Here is a 24,085-nt window from a genome sequence, read left to right as displayed (position 1 = left end):
GTTGAGAAGTAATACTAGTCCGGATGACAACATACAATCGTGTTTTAGAAATTTTATTTAGATTTTTAAGGAGACCGCCTAGAGGCGGTGTTGGAAACTAGAGGGTTAAATAAATTTCCGTTGTGTATTGTGACCATAAAAACATTAGTAGGTGAATAAAATCTAAATGAAAAGATTGTTACGAATTTGGTTAAAAAATTAATTTTTGGCCAAATAATTTTCTTAGTTTTGGCACTTTCTAGAAAAAAGTTTTCTTTGTTCTGGTTCATTTTTGAGATTGATTGATTGACTTTGGAATTCTCTGGAGATTAGTTTTCTGGAAATTGATGTACTCTGGCAAATGTATTTCAGGGGGAAAACGATCCTGTCGTTTAATTTCAGGTTTCCAAGGAAATGTTATAGAATCGAAAAATTATAATTATGGTGCTGTTGTAAGGTGTGATGAACTCGTCTCACAGGTGACATGAATTCCTTCAGCATTATCAAAAGATTAAACTGCTCAAGTTTTAGTAGGAAGAACTTTAGACACAATCAAAATAAAAAGCGATATGCCAAAATAGTTTCCTTGTTGAATACCGATGATGGATAATAAGATATTTGCGGTGGTTGCTTCATAGGAGCTATTGACAATTTTTAGTTTGCAGAATTTCGGATTAGTAAAGTTACCATTCTATTTTCTAAACGACTTTTATTTCTATCATTACATGCCTACTTTCGTTCCTCTTCCGTACGCCTATAATAAAATTTTTCACGGCTTCGCAATTATACAATTGGGTTTATCATTCATGTCACTGAGGTGACTGTGGTGAGTTCTAGGCTCGGGAATTTACTGGTGGCCCAAGCCTCTTCTAAAAAAAAAGATACAGATAGAGCAATTTGGCCAAGCTTCTAAAAGCTTTGAAGAAGCTGAACATTCGGACAACAGTTTTACTTACTCCTTGTGTTACGAATCAAGAGGGAGTAATTTTTAAGAATTTATACTTAAATAAACTTCACTCTTATCTCTGCCCTAGCGGGTGACTTTTTGCTTTGGATTAATGAAAAGCTAATTTAACGCATCAGCTTCTCTAATTATCCGAACGTACGCTAGCATTGCTTTTGCTTTGTTACAATTGGCTTTTAATGGGTATTCTACTAGTACATTTCGGTTTCATCCAGAGAACACATTGGATTCAGTCTTTTGAACAAAAACCCGCTAAACACAGTTTCCCTCGAGAAAAAAGAAACTACCACGAATCAACGGCAGTTAGATATTAGAAAATAATCTAAATTCTCCTCTCATCCCCTATAATAGGTTTTCACGTTTCTACAAGAAAAATCGTAACTTAAACCTATACTCACGTTACTGCTGTACTATAATGGCATTTTCGGTATCACCACAATGCTGCTGCTTCAGCAGAAGAGCATCGTCTAGTATCAGCTTGATTTTATCACCAAGCCGAATGTTGTCGCCATCGCCGTCGTCTGTTCCGGTCCCCTGCATCAGTTTCATTCCTTCGTCCGGCACTGCCACACTGGGCAGCACTGCACTATCACCATTTGAAATCTGATCGATCGATTCCTGTGATTGGAACGTGGAGTACGACTCTTGCGACTGTAGCTCGCAGCTAGCCGGATCCGACTGGATGCCGCTGTCCTGGGAACCGGTATCGGCATTTGTACTCTCAGGTTGCTTATTGTTGGAGTCCTACGGGTGTGTTTTTGAAGGTTGGAATTAGTGTTAGAGAAATAACATTTACAAATGATACGCGTTTTTATTTCCGTTGACCGATGCATGATACTTTTTGGTTTGCAAATGGGCTTGAAATACAAACACCACAATCAATTACAACATCAAGAATGAAATGGAACGAATAGGCACCTGCTAGTTTGGCTTAATGGGAATGGCTACTGCTATGTGGAAAGCGCTGCGCAGATGGAAGGTGATTAAAACAGTTATACTGTGTACTCTAAATGGGGCCAGAGATGCATGAGATTTATGTGGACGGTTTTTGGGAACAGGATAGGTTTTCAAGAATGGGAGTAATTTTGAGAGATACAGAAAAGACGCTAAGTATTATTCACTAGTTCCAATAGTAACAAACTGCAATTAATAAACACGACCTCGAACAGGTGTTGAACTAAGTTTACCTTTTTACAGCTACGCTCTCAAACGTTTCGGTTCGGTTAAATGATGGGAAAGAACTATTTCTAGATATGCTAACTAATCAGGCTGAATATATCTAAAGTAATCGTCTCCTTTGTTAATTTGTTCAATTATTTGATCGATGGCCTTTTTGTTGAAAATAAAATAAAAATAGTAATTTTATTGAAATTGTTTTATTTGTCATATTCAGTTTCATTTGAATTTGAGTATTTTTGAATGATGTTCATTGCCAGAAATGATAAATCATTTTGTCACAATAGAAAAAAAATATGATGATAGAAGACATAACGTAGTGGTGATATATGGAATTGCTAAAATATATTCGCTGCTTACTTATTCTGAAGTATACATATCATGTAGACTGATATCTCTTTCCTTCTTCCATACAAATGAGAAGCGACAGGAGCTACATCGCCTCTATTGTACGAAAGTAGGAAGTCAGAGCAGTAGCGTGTGGTTGGCCCCCGCCAAGGGCGCCAGCTTCAGAGGGGTGCTGAAATCATGACCGGTTATTTAATTTTTGTAAGGATAAAACATGAAATAAGTCAATGTAATTCGCCGGTTCCAAGTGAACTGAGCAGCGAGCACTGAAAATAATGTAAAGACCAAAGGGTTGCAAAACTGATGCATTGTTTGATCGAGGAGAAACTGAACCAGGTTCAAGTTCTCACTGTTTCATCTGTCTGATCCCCACATGGGGATCATCGGAGTGATACTCTTCTGAAAGAGCATAATGATTTGTCGTGGTGATTGACTCTTTTTAGGTTTTCTGCAAGAGTACTTAGATCGTCTTTAAAGAGAACGCTTTAGATTCATAGGATCCTACATCATATGGCCTCTCTCATAATAGGCATACCTATTTTTTCAACATTCCAAGTGTAAGAGTCATCCTCACGGTTCTCGGTTCAACAGCCGAACAGGCAGACGATTCTTGTCCAAGAAGACGAAATTAAACACTAAAGTTCACACACAATTTTGTCCTATCCATTGCGATTTCCATTCAAAAACTTTTGCTCAATGAAGCAAAGGGACCTTGAAACAGCCAACCCCGTGCTTCGGTAGATCCACGCACAATTTCGAATCGGTGACCCCACCGTCGATCTCAACTTTGTAAGCGGACATACATACCCTTCATACAAGCCTTGCGGCCACTAACGTCATTTGCTGGCTTGAGCGGAATATCACAGAATCATATTCTTTCCAAATCTTTACAATACTTAGCGGATTATCTTGGGTTCGAAAGAAGCTCAAATATGATTTAACTTAATTCAATCAATGTTTTTAAACGGGAAGTTGGAATCTGGGTCTTTTCGGCAGAGGTTATCTATACCCGGGCCTAAAGCCCGGCGCAAAGTGAAAACTTAAAGAATACGAAGGCAGACAGAAATTACGGGAAATATATTAAATTGAAAGACAAGCCAAAGGTAGATCTAGGGGTCCGCAAGGGATGACATTCCCCACGGTTTTCAACCGAAACTGTTTTGTCAAGTCACCAACACTTTTTACACGATTACCTATAAATGAGGAAACATCGGACTGCATTGTAATATTACTTTGACCCTCCCAATTTGCGAAAGAACTGAGCTGAAACACCTGCTTCTCGAGTTTGTGTCAGTGGAATGTTATACAACGAATTCAATGTATTACAATACAATTGTATTGAAATGTCACATGTCTATTTGAAATTCTTTAAACCTTTACATCTGAAGTTTTTCTTCGGGGGGATTCATGTACACCGCGGCATATTCGCTGACAATACTGAAAATGCCTTTGTGGCAAAGTTAACACCAAAGGGGCGCAAAACTGAGACTTGGCCAAGGGCGCCAGAAAGTCACGCTACGGCTCTGCTTATACTGAATCTCAGCAAGTTTGTAATCTAAAATTTACAAAGTATTGTAGTCATATTCGATGGCGTTTCTAGTGCGACAAAAGTTTATGGCAATGCTATTGACAAAGGAGAATACACAAAATCATCATATTCTGCACACACCAGTCGGCGAGAGTATCCAGAACGCTCTGTTGTCTCAAAAAGTCATATTACCCTAGTAACAATTGTGGTTTTATGATAGTTTTATAGCCACTGATAAAACTTAGATTGCACTTATAGCGTGCTATAAAACTTCAATTGTTACTTGGGTACAGTAATGATTGCGAATAGCAAAATATATTTTAAGAGTATGCTACCAGCACTTAAAATATCTGCAACATCGTTAAAACAGCGAAAATAATCCCAGTGTACTACCTTGAGGAACTCCAGCGTATACATTTTTCTAGATATTCTTGCTTATAAAGCTTTGAATCCATAGTGTGCTGAATGCACTTGATTTTTAGTCCACAGCTACTAATTCCTTGTCAGATTATGGGTTTTCTCATATGCCCTATTAAATTAATTTTTTCTCCAATGCCTTCTTAAATTATTTTTCGAAAGTTCAGTTAAAGAGGAAGAGCAAAAAATACCGTAAAACTGAATCCCCGCCAAGGGCGCCAGCATCCCATGCTATGGCTCGGAGCTCAACGTGAAAGTATATGTGTGTTAGTGCATCACTATGAAAATACTACCATTTGCGGGTAAAGGAAAGTGTTGCTGTTGCTGTCTCCAGATTATGGACAGAGTTGCCAGTCTTCTTGTTATACACTTTTCGCTTGCTCTCAAACCAGCCGCGAATTCGAAATTTTATTGCGTAAAGACATTAACGTGTATCCCATTAGAGTAATAATTTAGCGCTAGATACAAAAATATCTATACTATCGACTACACTAGTTTTTTGTCGTTGTATCTGGATGTATGAATTTCTTAGCTTGTCGACCGCCTTCTACGTTACGCCAGTCGTTTAGTAGTTGGTCTCTTGCCCAAGCCGAAAGTTCTAATTTAATGGCACAGGTAGATATACCTAGAAATGGTTCTGGTCCAACAAACATGTTTGATGAACCACGCCTGGCTAATTCGTCGGCCACTTCGTTACCATCGATTCCTTGGTGGCCAGGTACCCAGAATATCATTATTTTATTCCACATTTCGACGACATTAATGCCAACAGTGCTGCTTGGCTGTCCGAGAAGATTGCGATTTTTGCATGTCTGTAGTTTCGTTTCCTACAGACCTCCGAGCAGGTGTATATTGCATATACCTCTGCCTGGAAAACTGTAGGCCACTTTTCCATTGATATCGCTTCTTTAATTCTTAGTCCTCCCGAGCCAGTCAGCTCATCCATTTTAGCACCATCCGTATAGAATGATATTGTACCTTGAGGTAGTATAGGACCCCCTACATCCCACATCTGACGATCAAATGAACTAATGGATCTATAACGTCTTACGTTTAATCACAGGTTTATTTACGGGACATTGTTTGTTTGTTTGTTTATTTATTAAGGCTTTAACCTCGAGGGTCATTCGCCTTTTTGAAAATAATGTACATTTCAAAAATCACAAATTCAAAATTTCATTCAAAATAGATATCAAAATATATATAAACCATCGAACATTATTTTTGTCGACTATCCTGGGTGCACTGCTTTCCGTTTCTTGTGTTGACTTTCTTTCTCGGTGGTGAGCGATGGTCGGGTGTACCTTCTGCTGCTTGCTGATCAGTCTGTCTGCCTTCCCCCTCGCTTGTGTTTGTGTCCATATCGTCATCACTAGAATGGTTGTCGCTGTTAGATTTTTGGCGCTTTTTGTGTTTTCGAGTGACTTTGATATAGCCGTCTTCTTTTTTGTTTATTTCATCCCTGCGTACGGTGAGTATTGGCTTTGGGATGCCGTGGAATATTGTTGGTCCGGCATTCATTTGTTGGCCGGCTGTTTGTTGTGTATCAGCAAATGTTGAAGGCTGTTTGGTAGTGGTGGTTGAAGATGAGTTTTCTTTAGTTGTTTTGGCGCATGGCTTACCGTAGTGTGCAGTCTGATTACAGAACTGACACGTGGGCACCTGCCCAGGGTATGTGCATAGGGTTCTTTGTATGTAGTTAACACCTTGAGATGATCTGCCCTCGAAAGTCAAGTAAGATGGTATAGGTTGGTACAGCCGCATTCGCACAACCCGAACACCGTTGAGAATGCCAGGGAAGAAGTTTCTCCAAGTGTCGTTAGAGACGGATTCCACTTCTCCATACTTCGACATGAATCTTTTAATATAATCCGTGCTAGTACGAGGTGCCAGATCATGGAGGCGAATTTCCGTTAGATCAAGGTCCATATACACGGGGATCTTGGTTTTGACGTTTTCATATTCGACGTCATGTTGCATGTTGTTCTTTGCTACGAACCTTTCTGCCTCGGCTAAGGAGTTGAACGTTATTAGTACTACATTCCTGGTGTGGTGAAGCTGGACGTGTGATATCTCTGTAAGATCAAGTTCCATTTTCACCTTGACCAATTGTTCCACCTCGTGCACTGAAGGTCTAAGACGGGTTTGCGAAAAATCAATCGCGATTGTGTTCTCCCGTAATGGGCGAAATTTATTTTGTTGTTCACTCATTTCACTCGCAGTTAGCTGCAACGGAACTTTCCTGTGTCTATATGCTACACGTACACGTTAGAGCGGCGCGGCGCGGGTAGTATTTTTTGTTTGTGTGCTGTTCGCAAGCAGGTCGCTTTTTGGCTTCTGATCTGTACGAGATGAGGAAGCAGACTGTGTTTACGGGTCATTGTCCTGCTAAGTATCATCTGAAAAAATTGGCAAAAGTCAAGATGACATTTGTCGATTTTGTAACTACGAGCCCGAGAGCTCGTAAATTCTCTACCATTGTGCAGTACTATTTCTTCGAAGGGAGCGATACTTCGGAAGGCATCTTATGACGCCTCACGAGATATGACATACCTGTCGCAAACGGATCCTCAGCTACATTAATAATGCACTACCCGGTTGGGACGACACATGTGGACAAACAACTCGCTTCCAACTACATTGGATTCGGGCAATTTGTAACATGTAGAGCAAACAGGGGCAGCCACAAAATATTACCTGAATAGTGGTCGCAGTGGCAAAGTTTCCCCTAACAAAAAAACGACTGCGCTAGAGTATAATATAATTGCAACTTAACTCACTTCTTTTCTTTTCGCTCATTCTGCACATCAAATGTTCGAATTTGAGCATTTCCGCGGCGAATGCTATGAAGGACAACGTTGCTCTGAAGTACGTGTGTTCGGAGTGTCGCAAAAAACAACTCTGCCTTAATGACGCGAGTAAGAGATGCGTTGAGATTGCCGAGAAAATGCAAGTGTTGAGTGATGTTGTGGATAATCTCGAAGGCGTGATACAAAAGGGCATTATAGCTGGTATTTGCGAGGCTGAAAAATCCATGCTCCCCCGAATGATGTCTGCACTAAAGGAAGTGATAAGAAATGAAGTTGCTGCAGCTCATAATTCGTTCGAAGTCGACTCAATTGCTCGTCCCAATACAACAAGTACATACGCAAGCGCAGTACGTGGCACAGAAGCTCTGTCACGCTCGAAGGTAAAACGGACAGGTACGATAGAGCGACCAGCACTGAAAAATAGCTCATGCGATTTTCCCACAATTGAGGAAGGTGGTCTTTTAAGGTCTGGAAAGCGTCGCAGAATCATCCGTGATAACGAGCACGACGTTGTGCAGAATGAAAATCTTTCGCCAGCTTTTACTGAGTGTGAAAATAAAACGCCAGTACCGAAGTCAAAAACTGTGCGAAAGATTGAACAAACGGTGATTTTCATGCCTAAAACTTCTCAAGTAGCTGAAATAACTAAAAAAGACATCCGAATTAACCTTGATCCGACTACATTCTCTGTCAAAGATGTGAGATTTAAAGATAATGGCGCGGTGGCCGTTAGATGTGATTCTAGCGAACTCGCTCTAAAACTAGTGTCTACTTCCAAAGAGTTGCTCTCCGAGAAATATGATATCGAGATTCAAAAACCGCTCAAACCGAGACTCAAAGTGACCCAGGATGAAATTATTAGAAAACTAAAAGCACAGAACAGTCTGCCGGAATCCTGTGAGCTTAAGATCGTGAAATCACAGAAACGAGAGCATGTGAAGAACAATCCCTTTGTAATAACATTGGAAACTGATGCCAACACCTACAACTGCTTGCTAAAACTTCAACGTGTCAACATTGGCTGGGACCGCTGCCGAATCTTCGAAGACGTCGATGTTTTCCGATGCTACAATTGCTCTGAATATGGCCACAAAGCACAGGCCTGCTCCAAGTCAGTATGTTGCCCAAAATGTGCGGAAGGCCACAAAGCCAAAGACTGCGAAGCCGCTAACGCGAAGTGTGTGAACTGTGTTGGAATGAATGCAGCAGCACAGTCTGCCACCGAGAAAATGAGCGAGAATCACGCTGCGTGGAGTTTGGATTGCCCGCTTTATTCAAGGCGCCTAAAGCTGGCTAGATCGAGGATTGATTACTCGTAGCAATTACCTGTAATAATGGAGCTGTCCGGAAAGGAAACCAGTGCCTACCCTGGTTGGCCAGGTAAAAAATTCGAGAGTATATGTCTTCACGAAGCTAGGATTGATACTGCAATCACATTGAGAGAAACCTCGCAATTACAGCCGTTGCAGTTCACGCACGCCAACCTACCTGGGCCGCAAACTACAAGCTCGGGAAATCATTTGGAAACTAGTGCCAACCCTGGTTCGTCAGGTAAAAATATAGAGCGTATATGTCTTCCCGAAGCTAGGTCTGATGCTACACACACGTTTACCCATGCTACACAGAGTTTACCCATTTGCAGACACAATCTCCCACTGTTTCACATGATCACCTCAACGGTATCTGGCTTTATTACCAGAACGTACGTGGCTTACGAACCAAAATTGATGCTGCCTTTCTTGCTGTACGCGATTGCAATTTCGATGTCATTATTATGACAGAAACTGGTCTTGATGATCGGATCGAGTCTCTTCAACTTTTCGGCAGTTCCTATAATGTATTCCGCTGCGATAGGAACAAAACCAACAGTACGAAATCCACCTTCGGAGGTGTTCTGATCGCTGTTGCTCAGCAACATTCTAGTTCACGTGTGAACATTACCCACGGGACTAATTTGGAACAAGTCTGCGTATCGGCATTCATCAATGGACGTAAGCTTTTTCTTTGCGCAATATATATTCCTCCAGACAACAGTAGAGATGTCTGTATGATTGAGTCACACATTGCATCAGTGCGTGAGCTTTGTGACAAGGGATCAATTGAGGACACTGTCTTGGTTTGCGGAGATTACAATCAACCACGCTTGAGTTGGTTATCGCAAGACAACGTAATCCAAGTTAAAAATGCTGCCCAGTTACCGCCAACAAGTTCCGCCTTAATTGAGGGAATGGATTTTTTAAATCTTAACCAGTTTAATGTACACGCCAATCAAATCGGACGGGTCCTTGACTTAGTTTTCTGCTCGATGCACCACAACATTTCGGTCGAGAAGTCAGTATCCCCCCTTCTACCCGTCGACACGCACCACCCTCCGCTAGTTGTCACGATGCAATCGCCTAGTTGTCCGGCTATGCCGGTAGTTGTTCCAACTAGCCAACAGCTGAATTATCGCAGGATTGATTTTTCCGAGCTGTGTGATTATTTGCTCCATCTGGATTGGTCAATGCATCTAGGAAACAGCGATGCAGATGCAATGACTATGAACTTCTGCCGAGTAATTCAGGACTGGTTGCAGAATAATCTCCCGGTAAAACGACAGCCTGTTTCCCCGGCGTGGAGTACATCGACGCTGCGATCCCTTCGCCGAAAACGAAATGCATGCCAACGCAAACTTCGTCGCAAACGATCGCCGGCTACAAGTCACGATTTTCACGTTGCCAGTGAAGCATACCGGAATCTCAACGCTGTTCTGTATAGATCGTATGTACAACGAGTTCAAGTAGGCTTACGAAGTAATCCCAAAGGATTTTGGAACTTTGTGAATTCTAAACGGAAAAATCACAGCGTTCCTTCCAATGTGTACCTCGATGGAAAGGCAGCGTCGTCCACTGCAACAGCCTGTGAATTGTTTGCCAATCATTTCGCCTCCGTCTTTGCTCCCTGTTCAGCGTCTGATCAGGAAACCGAAATCGCATTAGGAACTGTTCCGCAAGATATCGCTGATTTAAGTACCTTTTTGGTTTCACCCGACATGGTAATAGCAGCTGCAAGAAAGCTAAAAAGCTCTTTCTCCCCTGGACCAGATGGGATTCCAGCTGCAGTCTACTGTCGCTGTGCTGTCGCTTTGGCTGAACCTTTGTCTCGCATCTTCAACCAATCATTTGACCAGGCTAAGTTCCCCGAAGTTTGGAAGCAATCCTACATGTTCCCAGTGTTCAAAGCCGGAGATAAGCGAAATATCAAGCAGTACCGCGGAATAACGAATCTTTCAGCTGGATCTAAGTTGTTTGAAATTGTTGTCAATCAATTCATCCTCAGCCGTACAGGAAGTTTCATCTCCCCAGACCAACATGGCTTCATGCCCGGGCGATCCGTTTTAACAAACCTGCTCGAATTTACGTCAACTTGCATCAATTGCATGGAGAAGAAAACACAAGTGGACACTATATACACAGATTTGAAAGCAGCTTTTGACCGAATCGACCATGAAATTCTTCTCAAGAAGTTGTGCAAGTTAGGAGCGTCCGACAAGCTTACATCGTGGTTACGCTCCTACCTTACGCACAGAACGCTTTGTGTGAAATTGGACTCTTGTATATCGGCTCCGTTTACCAATAGATCAGGTGTACCGCAAGGCAGCAATCTGGGCCCACTACTTTTCTCACTGTTTTTTAATGATGTAGCAGTAGTGTTAGGTTCCGGGTGCAAGCTCATATTTGCTGACGACCTTAAGCTGTACTTAGTCATCCAGTCAGTCGAGGACTGCCGCCAGCTGCAAGCACTTTTGGATCGCTTTGTGAAGTGGTGTCGAATGAATCAGCTTACCGTAAATATTGCCAAATGCTCCGTGATGACGTTCCATAGGAAGAACGATCCGTTAATCTTCGATTACAGTATCGACGGGGTTGCGCTACAAAGAGTCAAAGAAGTCTGTGACCTGGGTGTAATTCTTGACCACAAACTGTCCTTCAATTCTCACATGACCAACATAATTGCGAAAGCAAATCGGCAGTTGGGATTTATTTCGAAGATTTCACGGGATTTTACGGATCCTTACTGTCTAAAATCCCTATACTGCGCATTGGTTAGACCAATCCTCGAGTTCGTCTCACCGGTTTGGAATCCGCATCATCTAACTTGGTGTTTAAAATTGGAAAGAGTCCAGAAAAGGTTTATACGCTTAGCTCTTAGGAACTTGCCTTGGCGGGACCCGCAAAATTTACCACCGTATCGTGACCGTTGCCAGCTGCTCAATTTGGAGACTTTAGAATGTCGTCGTAGTATCCAGCAAGCTACTACCTTGGTGAAAATCTTAAATGGAGAATGTGATGCGCCTGAATTGCTGTCCCGTTTAGATTTCCGAGTAGCAAGGAGAACACGAGATACATCATTATTATTGCCGAGGTTCCATCGGACGTCTTTTGGATTCCATGAGCCACTGTCTTCAATGATTCGAACCTTTTCTCGTGCTGACGCTGCTTTTGAGTTTGGTGACTCCTCGAAAATATTTGCAAGCAATTTAAGAAGATTGCGTTTACTGTGATTATTATGTGTATTAGTAATAAGAAACCTGACATGTAATTTTACTTGACTTTATACTTTAACCTTACGAAAAGATAGTGGTTTTTACGTCCATTTGAGGGTGGCGCCTGGTAGGAGGAGGCCAACTCAAACGGACTTTTTCCCACTCGAATCATTTAGACTATAATGTCCGATGATACATAAATAAATAAATAAATAAGTAATTTATGTAGATGAACGTGATTCTATAACATTTCCCCGAAACCCATTCCTCAGAAAATAATACGCCGAAGCTTTTTCCCCACAAATATATTTTCCAGAAAGTATCAAATCCCTGAAAACTACTTTCCAGACAGTACCAAGCTTCAGGAAAAAAATTCCCACAAGGAACCATAACCTAGAAAATTTTTGCACGAAAGTACCAAAACTCAGAAAATTATTTGTCCGAAAATTTTGTTTTTTTCCAATCAAGTTCGTAACAATAATTTCATTTAGATTATATTCACATAAATGCGGGGGCAATTGCATAGTTGGTAAATTTTTCTAACCCTCTTCTAAAACAGAGGCGAATGAACGTCAGGTTAAAGCCTCTAGAATTTACATAAAAATGCTTGTTATGGTCACAATACAGGGTCCTTTTGTGATATTTGAATATAGAGCATACTATGCTAATATTAGAGCATTGTAGTGCATATAATATAAATTCGGATTTTGGTTATCGCTAGTTCTCGAAGAGAGTTTGTCTATGATTGAGAAGTTCTTCGGTTTTAAGCGTTCTTTTGAGTGACGAAACGTGTGAAGTAATGAAATGGAATAGAAAACGTTTGAAACAGTTACATGAAGTATTTGTGCACCATAAAGAGTTTAATAAATTTGGTCGAAAAAAATTGATGTTTTACTTTGAAAAGTGGATCCAAACAAATGTTTCCAAGAATCAATCTCAAAAGAACAACTCATGTTTAAAAGAAGGGTAACTCTTTTATAAAATGCATACATATGAAAAATAAAAAATGAAATACAACACTTTCAAAATTGTCTCAATTTTTGAACAAGACTGACATAAAGCCATTTGGCATAATATCGTTTGACATAAGACATTATATGCTAGTTGGCCATTTGGCATAACAGGCCTGTGATGTAAATACCATTTAGCGTAAGTTATGAAAATACTTTTGAAAGTATTTAGAGCCTCATGTTTGAGTAAACCGAGCAATCGGGCGGATCATACGTTTACGTACGAAACATTTCCGATGCAAAAAGGGATATATGCTCACCTTTGGCAAATTGTTCATTCATTTCGATTTGAATACAGATTCAAAGAAAGCTCGAAAGGAGGAATCAACCCCTACGTTTGAGTAAACCGGGCAGGCGAAAAGCTCTCAAGTTTGCGTTATTTGGCATACAGATTCAAAGAAATACTCATGTTTAAAAGAAGGAATCAATTCCTATGTTGGAGTAAATTGGGTATACGAATGGATTGCGAGGGACCGCCGCTTCCGACGGCTTACCCTCAGCAGTTTTACACGGCATCAGTTCCTTGACTTAGGTAATGTGCATATTTTAAAATCCACCTTGCGCATAGCACTATTTTATTCTTTTGGATTCTAGAAGAGGGTTACCGCTTCCGATGATTGTTGCCAAATGGCTCCCAAAAATACCTAAACTAAATTCCTACGCGTATGTTTACATTACTAAAAGAAATTTAAAAAGACTACTATTGTCTAATGCTGTTAGAAGTGTACTCTTCGAGGGGAGCAAAATGGACAACATTCCGAAAAAGATTTTTGATTTTCATCAATATTTTCTCCAATTCAAAGCATATGGGTGCTTTCTTCATCTTACCAAACATTCTAGGAAATTGCTATATCTGGGGAATGAACTTCTGGGCATAGGTTCCTTCTGGATAATGCTTTTCTGGGAAAGGGTGCATTCTGGAATATTGTTTTCTAGGAATTGGTGCTTTCGAGGAAACAGTTTTCTGGAGAACAGTTATTTCTGGGGAAACAACTTCGGTGTTTTAGTTTCTGGGGAATGGTTTTCGGGGGAATGTCGTAGAACCGATGAACGTTGCTATTAGACCATATAGGTGTAGTCATTTTTGTACCATATTTGTGTATAATCGGTAAAGGTAGATAGCCACTATTCAAACAGCAAGAGACATCAGTGATGTAGGGCAGGCGGCTTGTTGAAATCGTAGAGAAGACGGCCAATGACAAAAGGCAGTGTCAATCGTCACATTCGCAAGGAACCGTCATGCGATCCAGTTCAACTTCGACATTCTCACATCAAGGATCTTAAAATCATCTTGAATTCAACACTAACGTTCATGCCAAAGTGTGAATAAAGAATCAAGACTGCTAGAGTTCTTCTTCCGTATAACAAAAGCCTTAATAATCGCTTTATAGCGCATTGGTCCGGTCAACATTGAAATATTGTTCTGCCGTTTGATATCCGTAGTATCAGACCGGGGCTGACAGAATCCAGGCTATCAAACACCAGTTCATACGCTTGACTATGCCTCGTCTCCCATGGCGAAACAGATGCTAACCGCCGAGTTTCGAAAACCGTCGTCAGTTTATACACCTCGACACTTTCAGCATCCCTTATGACGTAAAGCCTCTAAGGATTCGCCGAACGAGATGACGGGTAACCGGAAGTTGTAAGCGCAAGTAAACCTGTGATCTACTCGTTTACCAGTTAGGCTCAAATTGACAATTATGGCTGTTTTCCAGAAGATAAAACAAATCTGGAAACCTCGTCTTCAGCGTGGTCACGTCTCTAAACGATGCCAAATGTTCGTTATGGCAAATGACCCTCACAATACGCACATTTAGAAATTATGCTGAGAGAAGGGAAAATTTTACTAAACTTGGACATTAATAGTTTTCAAAAAGATATTGATAAGAAAAATGTAGAGGCGGTCACGGCTTGCCAGAACGTCCCGTACTGGCACATAGGGTGATCTACCTCGGGCCTAAAGCGAATCTATTAGTTGGGACCTGGAAAAAGCACTCTGTGCACAACCAAACAACATGCTCGATATCGTGATAGCCATTCTCACAAACGCAATGATAACTCTCAGCAAGTCCTATGCGATAAAAATACGCATTAAACTTGAGCCTTGACATCGTACAAATAAAGTCCCGGCTCGCATCCAAGCGCTTAAACCACAACCAAGTGTGCATATCCGTCACAACGATCTACCAGCCAATTGTAATGTCAATTATACAATATGTATCTTTCTAACCGCCCTAAAGGCGGCTTTCCCTTCCCCCACTAACACGTGTACTTGTACTTAACCCTTAAATGCATGAATTTCATTTTTCCTTGGTACTCGTTTTTCAGATTAGATACGATATATACCTCTCGTTGAGGCTTTATATCACAAAATTCGGTATGTTGCCAATTGGCAACAATATGCATTTAAGGGTTAAAAATGAAAAATCGGCCTCGTTAGGCTATCGCATTTGGGCCTAAATAAATGGCCGTTATGTCAAACGACCGTTACCTCCAGATAAAAAAAAAATATGCCAAATGACGTTCTGTGTGATCAATTCTCAAAACTATTGCAAATAACCGTTATACCAAATGTCCGTTACTCTAAATGACCTTATGGCAAATGGTCTTATACCAAATGACTTAATGCCAAAATGGCAAACTCTGAATTACTAAAAAGGACTTGAAGGTAAGTGGTCATTAATGGACATTTCTTGATTGTTGTGTATTTCAAACTAAGTTAGGCTGCATGAAAAAAGTTAAAATAAATTATAGGTATTCTATGAAAATAAGATTCACGGTTTTCCGACATCGAAAAAAAATTATTAATTTACTTAATTACTGAAAAAATATGAAATATTTTCCAGCGAACTGTGCAAGTAATTCTGGTTGAAATTTTAATTAACCAAGGCTTAAATCTGTGAAAAGAAAGTTATTTAGGCTGTTGTATATATTTTTTAAATCGTACGCAATTTTTCAACGCAAATGAGTACAGAAACAATAAATCAGTAGACGAATTACATTCATACGCTGCTCTAAATAGAATAATAATCGGGATTGCAGATTATACGGACCTCAAAACAGCACGAAATTTATACTACTTTTCTCGTTCATCAAGATATTGAAATCCTTATTCTACCAGTCTACCAAAATTAACTATTCACTTTCATGATTATCAACTAAATTGTACCTAATTTTCAGTTAACTCATACTTATCTATAGTTTCTTGTGGGGGAAAACTATTGATTCTAACTTGAACTAGCTATAAAATAACATTACACAACAGTTTAACTCTGTTGAACTTTGATAACGAACAAAAAAAAACGTTTTCGGCCAAACAACATTAGCAATAATTATCAATAGAAATACTTTGGCGTATTTTTCGAAAAATAACGATTCAATTATCTATTTATAAAAGTAATAAAAGAGAACAATGGAAATGTTGCCACTTACGACCCTGGATTGTTCGGCAGCGCCAGTACGCTACTCGAAAGGCTTCCCAAAACTCCTGACTCACGCGGTTTTTGGGAAGTTTTTTTTACAAGTTTTTGGTGGGTTTATGGGACGGTTTTATTTGGTTTTGATTTGTACAGTGCCACATGGATGCGATCGTGAGGTTTGATAATTGATTTTGTTGTAGAAAAATAGTTTTATTACAATTTTGAGAAACTGGTTAATACAATTTAGAGGTGGAAGCTATGTAGAATAATATAAGGCATTTACATAAAAACCGCTGTAAATAGTATTAAATATATAAATAGTAGAGTTTAAAAAAGAAAAGAGGACCATTGGATTCACGGAATTTTGATTATTATGGGTTTGATTTGGAACGACGAGGGAGGAATGGCAGCTTTTGGTGCAACCACTGAAGGTTGATGCTTTGTGCGAATATGCTTCTGTGTGGGATCAGTGCTTGCTTGAGGTGTAAACTTGGACATTTGAGTTTTCTTGAGTTGCTGTGTGCTTGTATTTTGTTCTTTTGGCTGTTGCTGTTGTGCAGCATTTTGAGGCTATGAATTTGATAGTGTTATGGTGATGTAGTCATGCCTGGCATATGCACAAAAGCGAGTAAGGAGAAAAGTGACGGTGGATTCTTACCTTTTTTAACGTGCTTGGTGGTACCTGAAGGTGAATCTTTTTCTCGCAATAAGACTGGAGTAGGGCAATACCTTCGGTACGTTTGTGGCAATAACGCTGTTCCCATGCATCCAACAGTCGATTGTAATACCGTGGATATTCGGTAAATCCAATGTAGCGGTGACCATTGGGGGCTGGAAGAATGCGTTCCAGCGGGGCACTTCTGGCGAGTTCGTCTTCGGTGAGTAACAAGCAACGTATATCATCTGGTGTTAGTTCATCCAGAATGGTATTAAGGTACTGAAATAAACAGAATGTGTTAGAACATCGCATAATCTAGAAGTGTTCAAAATAAAAACCTCATCTCTTGCCATATCTTTCTGTATAAACTGATTGTGTTTCAGTCGTTCCGCCTTTGACAGAAAAGACACGTATATTCGTTTGTCGAAACAAAGCGGTCCTTCTAAACCCTGTTCTGAAAGTATTTCCCTCTGTTCGGCAAGAGGTATCCTTGGAGGAATCTGCATTAGAAAGTTTTACTTTATAGATTGACAACTTAGACAAGATCCCATTAACTTACCTGATACATAACCGTGTTCAGTAAAGCTTTCACAAGAGGCCCTTTCACGTGAGCATCCAGTGTCGATGCGGAATGCAGTGAGGGTGAAATGTTCACCTCTAACAACCAAGGAACCAGTTCTGAATCAAGTAACACATCAATTCCGAACAATTCGTAGCAGTTGTATTTACTTGCAACATTCAACTTGGACATAGCATGAATGGGCCCCTCTCCGGCTAGTATCGTTCGGAGGACTAAGTTTCTCAGTGCTCCCCACAGCCGATCGGTATCGATTCCTTGTTCAGCGAAATAGGACCAAAGTGATTTGATCGTCCACTTATGACCTTGGCAGGCATCAGCATCTTCATTGGCGCTGTAGTTGTTTGACAGTTTGTTAATACTGTAGTTGGTTAAATGCATGTATCGATCGTTTAACGTATCGGACTTCTCACTGTACTTAACCGAAGCAAACCTTGCCAGTCCATCAGTATGCATGTAAACCCGGAGAGGATTGATAGACGTCACCAGGACATACAACCGCAGATCAAATTTGCTGCCATTGATCAGTAGAGGTCTTTCGACATATCGTTGAACAATCAGTGGCTTCCGTTTGGGAATTTGTGACCACCGGTTGACTACCTTGATTCCCGTTCCTCTAGCAGACGCCGGCGGTTTGATGATCCACTTGCAATTTCGTTGACTGTACCGTGGCCACATTTGTCGAAGCATTTTTAGGTCCTGTGGTATGATGTAGGTTCTAGGCATGAAGCCAAACTCTTTCTTTCCGTGACGGTTCATCTGGGACTGTAGGTTTCGCCAAACGCGATCCTTTCTACCGATTTGGAAGCTTCCGGGCAGGTGGTTGAATTTCTGATACGAACGCAACGTTTTGAAACATGGACTCTTCATATGCTTGCCCCAGATGCCGATCCAGTCGTTTGTTTCTAAATGGAAGAATAAACAGTTATTGAAAATAGACGTATCGGACAAGGTTGGGTGCAGAAACTCTATGAATAGTTGAAAAACAGTTTAATATTGAAGGTAAATTGATGTTAAAATTATTAAAACCAATTACTCACTTTTCAGAAGCCTGAAACCGCTGTTAATCAAAACTTTCCGCACAATGATCGGTGTAATGAGTGTCATCTTCCACTTGAGCACTTTGTGAATAGCCGGAGGCATCGGGGCTCCTTTGTCTTCGTGTGTTGCGAATGTTATATACGGCGGAACGTGAGGGAATAAGCTGGGCGCTAATGGTCCTTCCGGCGGACAACCACCTTGTACGCAGCCAATCGATGTCACGGGTCCTTTCACCAGCGACGGCGAGGGGGAAGTTGAGTGGGATTTTGCCCTTGCCTGGTACGCTGCCAAATAGGTTTGATAGTTATCCTCTGAGTCGGTAATCGATCCATTCAGCAGCTCATCGTCGTCACCCAGTTCGTCGTCCAAATCATCATCTTCCCCACCGCATTCGTCGTCTAAGTCTTCGTCGTCATCGCCGACGTCGGAGTGCCCAATAGTATCTGTGTCTAGATCCTGGGTATGTACAGACTCGCCACCGCTCGTTCCCGTAGATATTCCGGACGGAGTTGGTGAGGTAGATCCAGCTAGTTGTTTGTGCAATGGAGGTGAAACAGACTTACGTCCAACAAGACTTGACACCATTCCTCCAGAGGCTACGATTGCCGACAGCGTTGTCGGAGCGGATTTAAGACTTGATTTGTACTTATTAACTGCTGTTCCTGTACGCGAGCGAACGGTTTTCGTAGCTCGAATTCCATTTGCGCTGGAAGATACCTTTACGCCCTTCGAACGCTGATGTGGCTGCTGAGTTACAACATTGTTTAAAGCTTCATCCTGGCTCACGACGTCGGTCGCGTTTATCATCTTAGAGGGTGGCGAGTCTTTGAGAAGTAGCGGCGAAGCAACACATTCCAGTGCTTCATCGCCCTCCAACGTTGGCGAGATAGTATCGCGAGTTCGTTTGAGACATAGCTAAAATAAAGTAACACATTACATTGGATATTTGATTACAACAACTACTTGTACTCACATCACGATTGAGAGTAGGCGCCGTTCTACCATTAAGAGACGATGCTACAGCCGGTGCGCTCGTGTAGATCTCGTGTGGTTCCGATTCACTTCGTGCTCTAAGTTTCCTATTGCTTCGATCGAAAACTGTGTTGCGAGGGTTAAACGAACTTTCCAGATTTCGCGCAAAACGTGATTCTAGCTGCCGGTCTCCGGTCATGTAGTACCCATATTTTCGATCCCTCCGGTAAGTGTCCAGATCGTTCATGTATACATCCTTGGCATTGACATTCCCTTCGAGCCGGTTGTGCCCGTTATGCATGACATTTTCTTTTGCATTGTTAACTGCGATACTGGTCACTAGTTCACTGGTTCCAATCGCTGGTAGCACCTTCCGTGTACCGGTAGTTTGCAGACTGAAAGATTCGATTAGTAACGAAGGATTGTCCCCTTTCGAGTTCAGATGCTGGTGGGGGTGGTGGTGGTGGTGCTGGCTGTGATGATGATTATGATGGTGCTGACCTTGAAGGCGGGATTTACCACTTTTGGATTCGTGCATTGGTGCCATTGGAAGGCATTCGCTGCGGCATCTTCGTCGCAATGTGACCTTCTGTGGTACAGTCGAGGTGGATGACGTAGACATGTTGGATGTTGCAGATGACTGATGTTTCAGACGAGAACTGTTCCGGGGGTACTGCGTTTGGCCATTTTGCTGCTTGAAATCCATTATGGTAGCGAATTTGGTCGTTATCTAAGAAGGGAAAACACACGAACAAAGAGATGACATCAATCTTCTAGTGCGCACATTATTGCTCTCATGCAAAGGGGGCAATTAGCGATGTGAATATTACATATTTGAAACACTCATAGCACAAATATAACAACGTGAGGATTATTTTAAGAATCACTGGTCGTTTCATAATAGTTTGGAACTGCTGCAGTCAGCACGAGGCACGTTATACATAATTTCTTAGTGCGATCGACTAATTTGGTACGGGACTCCGGCTGAAATCACCGTCAGATGAAATTGACACAATAATGGAAGCGCGAGTCCGTGCTTTCCACAAACGACACCGCGGACGATACGAGCACATCAGCAAGACTTCAATTTTCGCGAAATGTGAAACAAAACGCAGTTACAAGGTGCTCTCCGTGTTTTACGCACCGTTTCTTCCTACCGCGCACTATACTGTTGCTTCGGTAAGGCCAAACTGTTTGAATATTATAGAGCTAGCTGTACGTATGAGCATTATGGCCGAAGTAGCTGCTTGGCGATGACGACAATGATTACTCCCCACTGTCACTGCTATTAGCTTCTTATTACATTCGCAATATTTACCTGCGCTGGTACCTATCTCTCTAGCAACGAGGTATCAAGTTGTTAACAATGTGCCACTAGGAAGTTGTACTAACCTAAAAAATTGGAACGATGTTACCAATTGAAAATCGCCAAAATGTATTCCGTCAATCGTAAGAAATTAATCACGTTCTTATCCCAACGCTATATTGTATTACCAACACATACGGGAACAGAGTTTCTATTCTCTTCACTCTCGCGAGGTATGAATGTTCCGTGCAACAGTGTAGTGGCTTCGTAGCTGACCGCCGGAGGTAGGATGGGACTGTTGTTGTTTTTAGCCAGCGTAAACCCATACGAGGGCGTTTGCTCTTCTCAATGAAAATGCGAGCGTATAGAAGAATGATGGTTCTCATTGAGACTGTTCTCAAATAAAGCATGCTGTGGGCCAGTGTGATCAAATCATGTATGAAAATGATGGTATATAATAAATATACAATATTATTGTACCAACGCAAAACTAGTACAAATAATAATACAATAATATCACAAATTATACGGAAACGCTTCCATATATTTATTGTTATTAGAAATTCCTGGCAATTTTCTCGAAGTAATTGAATTCTTCATTCATTCATTTATCCGAGTACCGTAAAAGTTCGTTCGAGTTTTCGTCTCCATATCAGTAACAGAAATTTCTTAAATCTGTTGGTGTACCGAAGCGCAGAACGATACCTTGATATTCGAAAAGTAGAGGTAATTTCCAATAAAATGTGTAATATTTAACCCATCCGAACTGTTTCGCCTGATTGTACAGATTACATTAGTGAAAGAAGTATGTTTGAACAAACCACCTCAGCCACAATTAAACGAAAAAGTCATAGTTTATAGGTAACTTAAGAAAAATTTTATAATCGCAAACCAAAGTTGTTTCGTTTCCTATCGAAATGAAACCAGTGTGATAAAGTCGGACCAAAATCAAAAGAGCACCATGACATTGATGAAACACAGAAATTGTGGCTTTGGAAATGAAAATCATTAGAAAGTCCGGACATAGCCATGTTTAAACTGGTGTTGAAATCGCGTTCGTATCCAACTATTATAAAATTTTGAATCTGTATCATTCAATACATGAGAATTTTAAGAAAAATATAAAATATCGATAATTTAAACAGAACTTTTTGAGTGCTCAAGTTTGAAAGAAGAGATCAACCCTAAAGTTTGAGTAAACCGTCGTTTACTTGTGAGGGCTATCTGGTATACAAATTCAAAGAACTGCTCATGTTTGAAAGAAGGATTCTACCGTGTTTCTGGCAAACTGCTGTTGATGTCGATGCCGCAAACGAATGTTGTTCCAAAAGCGACGGAGCCGATGATGTGGTGTTTTGCTCTCAACCGACAGCAACCGGGAAATCACTGCAGACCACGATGATTAGGATGACGATGATGATGGTGTGCTCCATACCCAGACTCTGTGACAGGACGTTGTGGAGTCCTTTTGTAAATAGTCTTATAAGTAGGGTTACTTTCCGTTGTATTTGATTTCATATTATGTTCGAGTGAATGCGGGATTCGGGTTAATGATATTCGGGCAAGTGGTCTATTCGTGCTTATGGCATTCGGGTAAATGGTTTTCGGGCGAACGTCATTCGGGTAAATTAGAGCGAATGACATTCGGCTGAATGTTATAAAGCCATAGAACTTTTGCACACAAATTCGATGATGAATGATAAAATACAGAAGTATTCATAATTATGCCAAACGACAATTATGCCAATTGAATATTATACCAAGTCAAAATTATACCACATAACCATTAGCCAAATGAACATAATGCCCAACGGACTTATGCCAAATCATCGTCAAATGTAATATCTAGAGTATTGAAATGATTACAGCAATTTCACCTGGAACTAATTGGCGATTGCAGTATGTTCACAAAGGTCCTTTTTCTCCGCTTGTATTAGATATATGGCGCTGAATCTCGCTATGTACTTTAAGAAACGTGAGAAACACTCTCCAATGTGTTTATGTTGCATTACATTTTGTTTTGCAGGAGGTGTGGGCGCTTTTGTGTTTTTGAGGGTAATAAGAAAATTTTCTTAATTTTGAACATTTTGTGTAATTTATATTTTTAATCTATTCCGCTGATTATTATATTCTTCAATGGCGTCTGAAAAGTGCTTTCAGACTCCGTATAGATTTCAGGGGAACCCGGGGCTATTAAGACCGTGGGGGTAATTCAGACCCTCTCGATTTATCAGAAAATCGTAAGGTTTTCTGAATGTCGTACATATCCGTGGAAGTGCCATATTAAAACATTAATTTTGACAGATGAATCTCATTCTGCAGTTATTTTACAAAGGAGATACTACATGTTTCATTTTTTTGCCTCCATCAAAACAAAAAAAACATTATTTTTAAAACGCTCAACACTTTTGTGCGAGATGAGCGTACCGGGCTTAACGGATCGCCAATTCCATCAACCACCATTCGGCGGCTAGCATCGGCGCACGCGATTGCCACGCCACAGCAAAGAAAGTACATGATGCGCCAATCGACAGCTGCGACCACTCAGATTATTCTTTTAAACAGAATTTATTATTTTTTGCTTCTTGAGGAGTTTCTCCAATAAAAATTTATTAGGTCAACACAATTCCATAGTAAAAAAATGAAAGTCTGAATTGCCCAGTAGGTAGGTCCGAATTATCCCTATATTGTAAAAGGATGGAAAATCGTAGAGTTTCGCAAATAGCAAAGAGGTGCAAATAAAATGTAGTTTCAAACAAACAATTGGGACCTTTGACCGATAAATTCTTTCATAGCTATCCAACTAAAAGGGCGATTGGGTTGGGTAGGTCCGAATAGCTCCGGGTTCCCCTATGTATGTGTCAAATTTTCTAACTTATTCTTCTTGAAGATAATTGGGTCAATTTCAATAATATTAAACCAAAACGAAAATTGTAACATCGTTATAGGCTGCTATTGAATTTAATTTGGATCGGAGATCTGGTTTCGAAGTTACGGGTTGAAAAGTGCATTCATACATCAAATTTTCATATAAACCGACATCACTTAGTTATCTAAATGGCGCAAAAATTCATGAAAATATTTCCCAAATTGAAAGGATTTGCGATTCTAGCACTCTGAATCTATTGATTGCACACTTTTCTATTGCTATTTGATTGATTTGGTTTGTCAGTTTGAAACGTTGATGTGTTTATGAATTTGGGACAGCACGGTAAATATAGAATACAAGATCAGAATTATCGGTAGTGATACTACTAGCTTTATCTCTCACGCAATCGGACAGTGCCCATTTGTTTGACAGTTATAGGGCGATATGAAATGAAATGATTTTTGTCATGAAAAAAAATCATAA

General features: G+C 40.6%; 1 protein-coding gene across 7 annotated transcripts in view; it reads right to left on the bottom strand.

Moving 5' to 3' along the window:
* Nucleotides 1-668: 668 nt before the first annotated feature.
* LOC131678247 (tubulin monoglutamylase TTLL4-like) overlaps nt 669-24,085 on the bottom strand; it is an 84,785-nt gene continuing 61,368 nt past the window's right edge. For 4 of the 7 annotated variants that reach the window (XM_058958248.1, XM_058958246.1, XM_058958251.1 and 1 more), the window contains exons 2-7: nt 19,429-20,157; nt 18,455-19,370; nt 17,397-18,319; nt 17,176-17,337; nt 16,838-17,116; nt 669-1,687 (exon numbers count right to left, since the gene is read on the bottom strand). In XM_058958248.1, coding sequence (XP_058814231.1) covers nt 1,343-1,687; nt 16,838-17,116; nt 17,176-17,337; nt 17,397-18,319; nt 18,455-19,370; nt 19,429-20,133 — 3,330 coding nt within the window. In that variant the 5' untranslated portion in view covers nt 20,134-20,157 and the 3' untranslated portion in view covers nt 669-1,342. Of the gene's footprint in view, nt 1,688-16,192; nt 16,248-16,837; nt 17,117-17,175; nt 17,338-17,396; nt 18,320-18,454; nt 19,371-19,428; nt 20,158-20,257; nt 20,594-20,819; nt 20,934-24,085 lie in introns of those variants that run through there. The other 3 variants (XM_058958252.1, XM_058958250.1, XM_058958245.1) reach the window with 3 other exon arrangements.

Source organism: Topomyia yanbarensis, chromosome 2 (genome assembly GCF_030247195.1).
Source record: "Topomyia yanbarensis strain Yona2022 chromosome 2, ASM3024719v1, whole genome shotgun sequence".
Classification (NCBI taxonomy): Eukaryota; Metazoa; Arthropoda; class Insecta; order Diptera; family Culicidae; genus Topomyia; species Topomyia yanbarensis.
Note: the sequence above shows the minus strand (reverse complement) of the source record. Positions and strands in the feature narration are given on the sequence as shown.